The 12,347-nt window shown below is 35.2% G+C and overlaps 1 protein-coding gene and 1 long non-coding RNA gene across 51 annotated transcripts in view; one reads left to right on the top strand and one right to left on the bottom strand.

Annotated features, from left to right (window-relative positions):
• MBNL1 (muscleblind like splicing regulator 1) overlaps positions 1-12,347 on the top strand; it is a 205,514-nt gene that overhangs the window by 175,494 nt on the left and 17,673 nt on the right. For 25 of the 50 annotated variants that reach the window (XR_004262686.1, XR_004262719.1, XR_004262708.1 and 22 more), the window contains 3 exons: positions 9,665-9,922; positions 11,088-11,141; positions 12,002-12,155. Coding sequence is in view for 46 of the 50 variants with exons in the window: in XM_032258307.1 (XP_032114198.1) it covers positions 9,665-9,922; positions 11,088-11,141; positions 12,002-12,155 (466 nt within the window). In the remaining 4 variants the exon portion in view is untranslated. The remainder of the gene's footprint in view (positions 1-9,664; positions 9,923-11,087; positions 11,142-12,001; positions 12,156-12,347) is intronic. The other 25 variants (XR_004262766.1, XM_032258447.1, XM_032258337.1 and 22 more) reach the window with 1 other exon arrangement.
• Positions 1,962-3,373, bottom strand: LOC116536751. The gene is made up of 3 exons (XR_004262785.1): positions 3,309-3,373; positions 2,744-2,749; positions 1,962-1,995 (listed from the first exon to the last, which is right to left on the bottom strand). It is a non-coding gene; the product is annotated as an uncharacterized LOC116536751 (long non-coding RNA).

Genomic DNA, 12,347 nt, shown 5'->3' with positions numbered 1-12,347 from the left:
GTTTATAGGTATGCCACTGAGTTTTATACATTGATTTTGTATCCGAAAACTGCTGAAGGTGTTTGTCAGATTAGGGAGCTTTTGGGCAGAGACTATGGGGCTTTCTAAATAAAGAAACAAGTTGTCTGCAAACTTGTTCTTGCTGGGGAGATACACCTGATACACCTGGATTTTTGAGTGGTTTGTGGTTACACAACTATACTTGCTTATTAATTACTAATGCTGTTTGCAGATGGAGTAAGAGGAAATTCAAAACATTTTAAATATCTTAAATTATTGGATGCTCAGCATGTGGAGCAGTTTTATTCCCCTGACCTTTCTAAAGCAAACCCTGAGGTTTTTTTGTTTGTTTGTTTGTTTGAGACGGAGTCTCGCTCTGTCACCAGGCTGGGGTGCAGTGGCACAATCTTGGCTCACTGCACCCTCCACCTCCCAGGTTCAAGTGGTTCTCCTGCCTCAGCCTCTGGAGTAGCTGGGACTACAGGCATGTGCCACCATGCCCAGCTAAATTTTGTATTTTTAGTGGAGATGGTGTTTCACCATGTTGGCCAGGATGGTCTCGATCTCTTGACCTTGTGATCCACCCGCCTTGGCCTCCCAAAGTGCTGGGATTACAGGCGTGTGCCACCATACCTGGCCAACCCTGAGTTCTTAATGAATAATTGTTGATTGATTAATGGGAACCAAATAATCAGTCTGATTTGAACTTTAATGAATTATTAATAGATGACATTCAAAAAGCTGGTTATAACTCTTCTAAACCAGTCCTCCCACATTCACAATTTTAGGTGATTTGTTACTGCTTGTATTTTATAGTGCTTAGTTGAAATGAAGACTTTTTTGTCTTTGGGTTTTTTCTTTTTGTGAGGAGCTACTAAACATATTTTTTCTGTTTTCTTTTGCTGTAGTCAGAACAAATGGATACCGCTACATCAACTGTAATTTCCCTTTTATCTGAATTCTGCTTATCTAAATGCTTGATTGTAGTGCAGCTTCCTATCTTATTCTTGTTAACAAGATCTGATCCAGTGTCACAGTTACCACCTGTTAGGACACTGCGGCATTAAGCTCAGAGGCACATCTTCCTGCTCTGTGCTTGTGATTTTAGACAATCCTATCTGCAGGTTATTTCCTCGCATGCTAATTGCGTGATATATTGAAGTCTAAAAGACATGGCAATAAATGCACACATTAATTAATTGGCCAAATGTTCCATCATTTGGCATTTAAATATATACTTTTTCCTTGTGGAATTCTGAAGCATATTTTTGAATTTTGAGTTCTTTCTCAGGTGAAAAGTTTTCTGAATCAGTTAAAATATTGGCCAGTTCTTGCCACTTCTTTCTTTTTACTGCAACTTATTAGACAGTAAAGAAATTTAAAATATCAGAGATTGTCAGCCTTCTGGTTCTTACATAATTGCTTAAAACTGACATCTTTACAGCACCCAATGTGATACTACCAAAAAAATGTTAAATTGGAAAACAGAAATTCAAGAATTACTGCATGTGATGTTGCTAATTAGGTGAGTCAGCTTGGATCAGGATTCGCTTATTCTCTTGGCTTCATATTCCTTACTTGTAAAATTTGGGGGTTGCACCAGATAATCTCTAAGATCACTTCCAATTAGAACATTCTAGGGATATTTAGGTCATTTTCTTGTTTTAACATTAATACCAGCCACAAGCTATTCAATTTTTTTTTTTTTTTTTTTTTTAAGATGGAGTCTCACTCTGTCGCCCAGGCTGGAGTGTAGTGGTGCAATCTCAGCTCACTGCATCCTCCGCCTCCCAGGTTCAAGTGATTCTCCTGCCTCAGCCTCCCAAGTAGCTGAGATTACAAGCACCTGCCATCACACCCAGCTAATTTTTTGTATTTTTGGTAGAGATGGCATTTCACCATGTTTGCCAGGATGGTCCTGATCTTCTGACTCGTGATCCACCCTCCTCGGCCTCCCAAAGTGCTGGAATTAAAGGCGTGAGCCACTATGCCCAGCTGAAGACATTTATTTTTTAAAATTATATAAATATATCTAGAAGCATATATTACATATATCACATATGCACCCAACATGAGATTTATATCAATATTCATATTATCCTTTCTTTACTGGCTATCTTTTAAAAGACTTGGTTGCCAAGTACTTTCTGTACTCCAAAATACATACTTTTTTTTGTATGTAGGCTGGAGTGCAATGGCGCAATCTCGGTTCACTACAGCCTCCCCACCCAGGTTCAAGCAACTCTCCTGCCTCAGCCTCCTGAGTAGCTGAGATTATAAATTTGTACCACCATACCTGGCTAATTTTTGTATTTTCAGTGAAGATAGGGTTTCACCATTTTCGTCAGGCTGGTCTCGAACTCTTGGCCTCAAGTGGTCCACCTGCCTTGGCCTCCCAAAGTGCTGAGATTACACGTGTGAGCCACCACGTTTGGCCTTACAATTCAAACTTCTCTTAAATAGCAGTCTGAAATGTGTCTTTTAAAAGTCCATTTTGTGGCCAGGTGCAGTGGCTCATAGCTGTAATCCTAGCACTTTGGGAGGCCAAGGTGAGCAGATCATGAAGTCAGGTGTTTGAGAGCAGCTTGGCCAATATGGTGAAATGCTGTCTCTACTAAAAATACAAAAATTAGCCAGGCATTATGGCACGCCTATAGTCCCAGCTACTTGGGAGTCTGAGGCAGAAGAATCACTTGAATCTGGAAGGCAGAGGTTGCAGTGAGCCAAGATCACACCACTGCACTCCAGCCTGGGTGACAGAGTGAGACTATCTCAAAAAAAAAAGAAAAAAATTCATTTTGTGACCTTGGACTGCCTTTTAATATAATTTCTAAGCAGCAATTTCTTTCCATGATTATGTTAAGAAATTATTCAAATCTATAGATTCTAGAAAAGACTGATTTTTTTTAGCCACATCCTGCTTTATTACAAAGAGTTAGTAATTGGAGAAATCATTGTTTGACTTATTTTCAAGATGCACAGTAAATTTTTATGATGCAAAAAGAATTGATGAGTGCATTCATTCTGTCATTTACTCAGCAATATTCAGTGGAAAAACTATATTTAGGCTTCAACTTTTCATCATTTATTTAATTTATTTGTAAATGATGTAGTTTTTTATCAACCTTAATTAAAAATCTGTCTCCTCCAATAAGTTAATGAGAACACTGTGCACAGCATAGTGAAATAAATTAGGTAAACAATCATGACTATTAAGGTAATTTATATTACATAGGAGTAATCAAATAAAAACGAGGGGCCACAAATTTCAGACACTGATGAAAACATTAGAGTGACATTTGGTTAACTGCATCATTTTTACATCAGCAGTCTATATGAGCAAAACATGAGTATCCAGGAGAGGTGGACAAATGACTTGGTTTCTGATAGTTCCAGTTGGCATTTGTTTGTATTAAAATAAATTATTATTGGGTGAAAGTGTTATTCTATGAGGTAATCATTACATGAGTTTCTAATTTGGGCCACTAATTCTTATATGTCTCCATTACTTACAGAGAAGAGTCTAGTAACTCTTTTCATATAGGAGAAAACACATATGATACCACTTGACTACACAAAAAAGAACATTTAAAGCTAAATGAAGCTTAGAATGACAGTGAAAAGCATGCCTAGGTTGGGATGTTTTTAGGTGTTTAGTGGATTTAATATGATGTCATAAAAAGACTTTCTATTCAGAAAAAATTAGAAAAAGGATGCTTTTAATAATGTACAAAAGGCTTATTGGTAGGATTATTTTAATTTTGCATTTTTGTAGAGGATGTTTGGCTACTGCTTGTGTTGATTTTTTTTTTTTTTTTTTTTTTTTTTACTATCTCCAGAAAATTGCCAAGCAGCCTTACAAGTTTTGCACATAGAGGCTTATGTAGGTTGTTTTTTAAAATCTGTGATAAACTTTAGAGCGGCTCTTAAAAATGTAGTCACATCTTCATTTAAACAATTTAATATACTATGGCTCTGTCAATTATTAATCTCTGTGATTAGAGTTTTTATGTGGTGATTGTAGAATTGTAAATTGCTTAAAATAGAGTAATTGCTAGATTAAGCACAGTGGTTCACACCTGCAGTCCCAGCTGCTTAGGTGAGAGGATCACTTGAGCCAGGGAGGTTGAGGCTGCAGTGAACTGAGAATGTGCCACTGCACTCCAGCCTGGATGACAGAGGGACACCCTATCTATAATAATAATAATAATAATAATAATAAAAAGTAATTGCTAACTTGGCGTACTGATGAGCCTCTTTCAAAGTTGTGTCTATTTTCCTGTCCTGTTGGGTTTGCACAGTCATTCATGGGAATGAATAAATGACAGTGTGGAAGTGGATTTAATGGTTCTGTTGTTGGTCATTCCTATTCAGATTTTATTTTATGTTTTCATATGAGATCAAGTGACAGATTCTTAGTTCCATTACCTATAGAAGTATGCTTATGTTTTCTGCCCTGAATGGTAATAATGGAGTCTGCCTTTTAGACTTAAAAGAATGCTCCCATTTGATCCTAACAGAAATACTATGAGGTAGCCAAAGTAGGTGTCCTTTTCTTCATTTTTTTAAGAAGAAAAATGTATTGAATATGTGCAATTATTGAATAACCAACTATATTAGTCCATTTTCATGCTGCTGACAAAAATATACTCAAGACTGGGCAATTTACAAAAAGGAAATGGTTTATTGGACTAAACAGTTCCATGTGGCTTGGGAAGCCTCACAATCATGGCAGAAGGTGAAAAGCACATTTCACATGTTGACAGACCCAAAAAAAAAAAAAAAAAAAAAAAAAAAAGGTTGCACAGGGACATTACCCTTTTTAAAACCATCAGGTCTCATGAGACTTATTCAGTATCATAAGAACAGCAGAGTAAAGATCTGCCCCCTGATTCAGTTACCTCCCACAACATGTAGGATCAAGATTTGATTTGCGTGGGGACACAGCCAAACCATATCACCAGCTGAAACTAGAAATCACATCATCCAGTATTTATCCATGGATTTTAATTGTACAATAAATTGATTATAGCTATTTATCTGATCACCAGAATTAGAAGGATTACTAAAGTAGAGATTTTAATCCTTTTAAAATGAAAATACAGATAATTCCTTCGTATTAAATTATAAATTCATGATTAACAATGCAGTAGACACTTTGATCAAAGTGATTGATCAAAGTGATTATCCAAAGTGATTATCCAGGATTACTCTGTAAAGTAATATATTTTTTTAAATTAGCTTGTTAGTTATCGCTTAAAGTCCATGCTGCTTATTGGTGAATAACATGTAGCTATATGTCTTTGAATATGTTTCTTAATATTGGTCATCAACTATTAAATTGACTTCTCAAGATATTAAAATGGACAGAGTCCCAGCTTCTTGTTATAATTAACTTTCTGTCCCTCCTTTTGACTGTTGTTTTCCAAAGATGGCTGAGTTAATTATACAAATAAAATGAACACAGAACATATTACTTCAAAGAGATATCTCCTTAAAGAACATGGAAATGACTCTCCAGTTTTGAATAAATTCAAATATTGACATTAATCTCCTTAGAATTCCAGTGCTTTAACTTGCAGAGCATTGTTGAATGTAATATTATTTATAAAACTTATTTTGACCATTTTGAAATGTTTTCATGTATTAAAAAATTAGAGATCAAATGACAGAATTATTTATATTATCCAGATTTGTATGGTGTGTTATAAGCTATGCATCATTTTATTTGGTATTTATGACCTTTTAAATAGATGTTCATAGTGTTTTCATTGTGAAGAGTCTATAGCTAGTAAAGTGATAAGAACTGGAACGCAACAATTTCTGACTCCAAACCCTATCGTCAGTCCACTATATCACTGCTATTTAGCTAACAAAAGAAGGTTTATTTAGAATTAATTTACATTTTCTTGGGAAATTTTTCTGTTTATGTTTTCTTTTGATTGTTTAAAGTATATAATTATTCCATAGGTGTTTTCTGGAAATAACATTTAGAATTTAAATGTTGTCAGTGAATATCTTCATTTACAGATCTTGCCTTAGTACTTGTAAAGGGCTCATATTGAATCACATTATATGTGTAGCTAAATAGATCTTATTATCTTACTTTAGGTTTGAAAACCATTTATCAAACATTTTTTTTGTTTTTTCTTTTCTTTCTTTCTTTTTTTTTTTCTGGAGATGGAGCCTTGCTCTGTTGCCCAAGCTAGAGTTGCAGTGGCGGGATCTTGGCTTACTGCAACCTCTGCCCCCCAGGTTTGAGCGATTCTCGTGTTCAGCCTCCTGAGTAGCTAGGATTACATGCTCCCGCCACGATGTCCAGCTAATTTTTGTATTTTAGTAGAGACAGGGTTTCACCATGTTCACCAGGCTGGTCTCGAACTCCTGACCTCAAGTGATTCACCCGCCTCAGCCTCCCAAAGTGCCAATATTATAAGCATGAGCCACCGTGCCCGATTATAAAATATTTTTATAATTGACCCAGTAATTAGGTCAACATATAAATGCCATTTCTGCACATTTATCTGTCAAAAATGATCAAAAAAACCTATAATCATGAATATATTATTTGAATATTTGTAATATGGAAATTTTGGAAATTATATATCTTCCAAAAGAGTTACCTGTATTATATACACTATTTGATTAAATTTGATGCAGCCATCGAAAGTGATCACTCTGAAAATTATTTAGCAAAATAAGAAAATGCTTATTCTGCATTGTTGAGCAAAAAAGGTCACCAAATAGTAGCTATCAGCTATTTTTAAAAATGTGTGTATACAGAAGACTTGATGAGGATAGAAAAATGAACCAAAATGTTAGAATTTTCAGATTTAATTTTACCTTCTGTGTTTCAAATTCTCTGTGTGATAAATGTTATAATTTCTTATCCTGATTTTAATGATAAGGTTAAATTTGTTGAAATTTTGTTTGTCAATTATAATTTACTCATGTAACAGTATGTCTAAGAGATTTCTTTTGGGGATTAACATAATCTAAAGTGTCCTTATCAGAGAAACCAGACCAAACCCATATTGAGCAACCAAGGGATAGAACCTATTTTATTGATGGTGTCTATTAGGGAAAATGTGTTTTAAAAGCATGGGGAAGTTCATGTTCCCATAGGTACCCCACACTTCAGATGCACATCTAATGCCTGGTAAACTGCCAGTCCCTCTGGCCTGTAACTCTCACCAGCACAAGTTTTCACAAGAGATTTTCCCTTTCTTCTTTATTTTTTCAAAGGCAAGAATAATGTGAGAGTAGCTATTACACTGTATTCATTTTGTCCCATTTCTTATGTCAGGAGAAACCTTAAGCTGCAAAAAAATAAAAATATGAGAGTCAAACATGCATATTATGCAAAGGAAGTTGATTAAGTTATTTTACCCTCAGAAAAGGTTTTAGGACACATTCTAAGCTAATTCTTAGTAATTACCTTTGCCTAAATATTTTTTAGAATTCTTTCTAAATGCATCCCACAGGAGAGTAAAGATTGTAAAATTATAATAAACCAATTCTTAACCTGTAGAACTCCACCCCCCCCCCACACACACACAAATACACACAGAACCTAAAAATAGACTAATTCAGGTCTTTTTTCTTGTTAATGTGGCATATAGTACACTAAATTGGAAAAACAGAATGTTAGTTCACTGCTGCTGATTCATTTTGAGCATATTCAGCAAGGCAGGAATTACTGAGGAGTGAACAGCAGCCGTAAGAGATCACTTATAGACCTTCTGCAAGTTTCCTGTTTGGTGATTCCTACATTAACATAGATTTGCTTAAACAGAAAAGTAGCCCTGTTGTTTATGCAGTAGTATATGTTTGGCGTGTGTGCGCGCACACACACACACACAAACACACACACACACACACACACACCCCGTTTTATCATTATTTAATGTAGGTACATCACTCTTCCTGAGTATAGTGATGAGCCTCACATAGAATAAGTTTTGATTAGGTTACTGGGTACTGTTTTAGCAAGCTCCATAGCTGATTCTAATGTTCAGCCGGAGAGGAGGATGATTATTCTGGGTAACAGCTTGATCATTTTTGCTTTATAAGTTATAAATCTTGGTTATACTTGTATGCCTTCTTTCTTCTGTTCAATAAGATAAATACATTAATAAAAACCAGAATCATTAATGAATTTTTAAGTCATTTTTGTATTTGTAATAACTGTGTGTGGTGATGAATGACATTGGCTCATTGAATGTATTTGGAACACAAAACTTTAGCTAGCTTGAGGTTTCCAAGTAGTACAAAATATCATTTATACTGTTCTTTTTTTAAATGTAGTGTGGTACAAATTATAGTATCTCCTTTAAGAAGCACTTTCCTCAGTAATAGGGTATGAATATAATGGGGGAAAAACACCCAGATTTAAATGCAATCATTTTATTTCTACAAATTCAAGAAAACCTTTGCTTCCTAAGTCATAGCAGAGTTACAGTTTCTCTTTCTTGCTTAACTTCAAAATAAAGTGCTTAGTATCTGCTTTTACTATTTGTGAAAAGATAAGATACTTCAACAATTGAAAACTGTTTCCTTGAAGCTTGAAAAGCGTAAGTATTAAAAGGACATTCTGTGTTTTAGATGGCCCTCTTGTGGTAAAAGGGTCAAACTATCCTGAACGAAGACCAGTTTTAAATAGCATGAGTCAAAATTGCGCAGATGAATGAGAAATAATCAATTTTTTCTTTTTCCTTAAGATCTCCATGGCAAAATCAACAGAATTAGCAAATACTAAACAAACAGACAATAACAAAAACAGAATTTTTTTTACTGGTTTATATAGCTACCAAGTGAATCTCTAAAGATCAAAAAATAACTCCTCGAAACATTTTCATAAAAAGCTATCAAATTTGATTTTTTGTATCATTCACTTGGAAATGATTTTATATTTACACAAAAGTTGCAGAAATGGAGCCAAGAGTTTCTGTCCACCCTTCACTGAGCTAAATATTAATATCATATATAACTGTGGAATGTCATAAGACCAGAAAAAATAGCATTGATATACTGCTGTTTAGCTAATTTACAGACTTTAATAAATTTTACCAGTTGTCCTCCCAATGTTCTTTCTCTGACTCCAAGCTCCTCCAGTTTGTGATAGTATCTCAGTCTGTCTTGCATGACCTTGAGACTTTGGAAGGGTACTACTCGGTTATTATGTAAAGTATCTTTCCATTCACTTCGTCTGATGTTTCCTCTTGATTAAATTCAGGCAATAATACAACTACTGTGATTGTGTGTCCTTCTCATTGTGTCATATCAGTAGGTACACAATGTCAGTATGTCTCATTGGTGATGTTAATTTTGATCACTTGGTTAAAGTGATGTCTGTCATGTTTCTTTACTTTGAAGTTACTGTTTTTACCTTTGCAATTAATAAGTATATCAACACCATTTCAGATTGTATTTTTACCAAAATTAATGTTATAAATGCATTTTCTTTCTTAGGGACATTTATACTGAAATGGAGTTATAATTTGTAACTAATCTAGGAAAGGCTAAAGTTACATTGTTGCATTGTTTGAAAATCATTTTTCCCGTTTCATCTATAGCCTTCTGTGGCTTGTCTTGCTCTTAAAGTCTTCAGAAAGCTTCTACTTGTTCATGTTGACTAAACTTCATGTACTTAATGACCTCATAGGTATGTCGAGAGTACCAGCGTGGCAATTGCAACAGAGGAGAAAATGATTGTCGGTTTGCTCATCCTGCTGACAGCACAATGATTGACACCAATGATAACACAGTCACTGTGTGTATGGATTACATCAAAGGGAGATGCTCTCGGGAAAAGTGCAAATACTTTCATCCCCCTGCACATTTGCAAGCCAAGATCAAGGCTGCCCAATACCAGGTCAACCAGGCTGCAGCTGCACAGGCTGCAGCCACCGCAGCTGCCATGGTGAGTAGAAACATCAGCTCTGTCCTTGTTAGCAGTCAGAAAAGCAAAGTGAGCAACTATATCTGACTACAAGCTATTCATTTATTAAGCTTTTGAAAAAAAATTGCTGAAGATATGTTTGTTCAGGTATCCCAGACAACATATAAAGAAGTTACTTTCAAAGAAGTGAGGGTAACTCCTCAAATGGTTTAGATTGCTCCTACTCTTGGCCTAACTCTTACTCTGTCTTATTCTGGATGTAGGGTTTCTGAAATCTCTGCTTTGTAAAGAACCACCTGTCTCCTTTTCAATTTAACGATATTGCCATTTTCGGTCTTCTTATTTCTGTGTGCCATCTAATCAGCCATTGTTTTCCTTTGGTGTGTTCTTTTGCACATCAAGGCTCTTCTTTACATATATCCTGCTTTTAACAATAACATGATCTGGAACTATTTAGGAGAATTGTTTCAACAAAATTGTTCTTTAAATTAGCTACAGGATTTTGAACAGTACACTATCTAGATTGTCTGAAATAATATTGTGGCATAAACATAATAGCAAAATTAGAGAAGCTTGACTATGCCATTATATAGAAAGGAGAGAGACAGTAGTACTCAAGGAGTTAAAAATTAGATCATTAAGAATAGCTACTAAACTATTCTCAAGGTAAATTTTAATGTGATCTAATAGCTAATTTTAATGAGCCCATTCTTTGTTCTTTGCTTAGCTGTTTTAATGTAGTCATTTTTTACCTAAATACATGACTTAAATCAATGAAATATTCATTTTAAAAGTCACTGTGTAGTATTTCATAACAGTGAAATAGTCACGAGAGAGATCTTTTCTGTGTTTGTTTATGGATACTTGAGCAAAAATACAGAAGGCAGACTCTCTCCTCCTCTCTTCCTTTCACTCTTTTTTTTCTGTTAGAGTATCTTGTTTGTAATTAACTACAAAGAGGAGTTTATCCTCCCAATAACAACTCAGTAGTGCCTTTATTGTGCATGCTTAGTCTTGTTATTCGTTGTATATGGCATTCCGATGATTTGTTTTTTTTATTTGTTTTTTCTCACCTACCCAAAAATGCACTGCTGCCCCCATGATGCACCTCTGCTTGCTGTTTATGTTAATGCGCTTGAACCCCACTGGCCCATTGCCATCATGTGCTCGCTGCCTGCTAATTAAGACTCAGTCGGCTGTCAAATCACTGAAGCGACCCCTCGAGGCAACCTTTGACCTGGTACTATGACCTTTCACCTTTTAGCTTGGCATGTAGCTTTATTGTAGATACAAATTTTTTTTTTTAAATCAACTTTAAAATATATATCCTTTTTTCTGTTATAGAGTTGTAAAGTACAATGAAAAAACTGAGTGTGGTTTCCTGACAAAATTAGTAGAAAGACTATAATCTAAGTACATAGATGGATAACATACAGTGAAAGATTCTGAAAGCCCAGCAGCCCACATTCAGTTAACTACATTGTAGAATGTTCTAAAGAAATAGTTGGAGGACGTAAAGAGTGTACTTTTGAATGTATATTTATGTACCTGTTTGGTTAGCATGGCTTTAGTGGTAGAGTTATTTACATTTTAGTATTTATAGTTCAGTATTTAAGAAAAAAAAATTGCATGCTCTGGGACATTTGCATGTCTAGGTAGATCTGGGGGGAGGAGCAGAGTGGGGTTAGTTTTTATTTTATCTGTTTCAGTCACTCTGTACAATTAACTATTAACATTGCTTATACTTGTCAATCCTCATGGAGCTCTCAGTGCGGCTTTTCTTCTTTTCCCAAATCAGTGGCTTCTCACAGAAAGCCTGAAGCATTATGGGACATAAAGCACTTTAACTCATTATAACATGTACTCTCGTACTAGTGAGATTTTGGTTTGGACAAAAATAATGCTTCCTTTAAAGCTTTTATCTTGCTTTTTTTTTTTTTCCTTAATTTTTTGTTCACTGATTTTTTTTTCCCTCGGGTAGTTAAGTGCTCTGCTGCTTGCTTGCTCATGCTTCCTAACAATTTTAGCCTTCGACTGATTTTTCTTTTTTCTTTTTTTCTTTTTACTGGTATTTGTTTTTTATACTCATTCACTAAACAGGGAATTCCTCAAGCTGTACTTCCCCCATTACCAAAGAGGCCTGCTCTTGAAAAAACCAACGGTGCCACCGCAGTCTTTAACACTGGTATTTTCCAATACCAACAGGCTCTAGCCAACATGCAGTTACAACAGCATACAGCATTTCTCCCACCAGGTAAGGGGTGGGGTTTCTTAATAAATTAATCTGACAATCCACAGAGAGTCCTACTGTTAGAGCAGATAAACCACACCCCAAGTTTGTTTGTATTTATAGATGAGGTGTCAGGTAAGGTGGTCAATGATGGAAACTTATCCAAGGTATCTCATGTGGTTTTCCTTAAAGACTAAAGATTTTAGCTTAATGAAA

The sequence above is a fragment of the Sapajus apella genome, unplaced genomic scaffold (assembly GCF_009761245.1).
Source record: "Sapajus apella isolate SASKATOON/1434 unplaced genomic scaffold, GSC_monkey_1.0 scaffold4, whole genome shotgun sequence".
NCBI classification, from domain to species: domain Eukaryota; kingdom Metazoa; phylum Chordata; class Mammalia; order Primates; family Cebidae; genus Sapajus; species Sapajus apella.
This window is presented reverse-complemented; position numbering and strand designations above follow the sequence as displayed.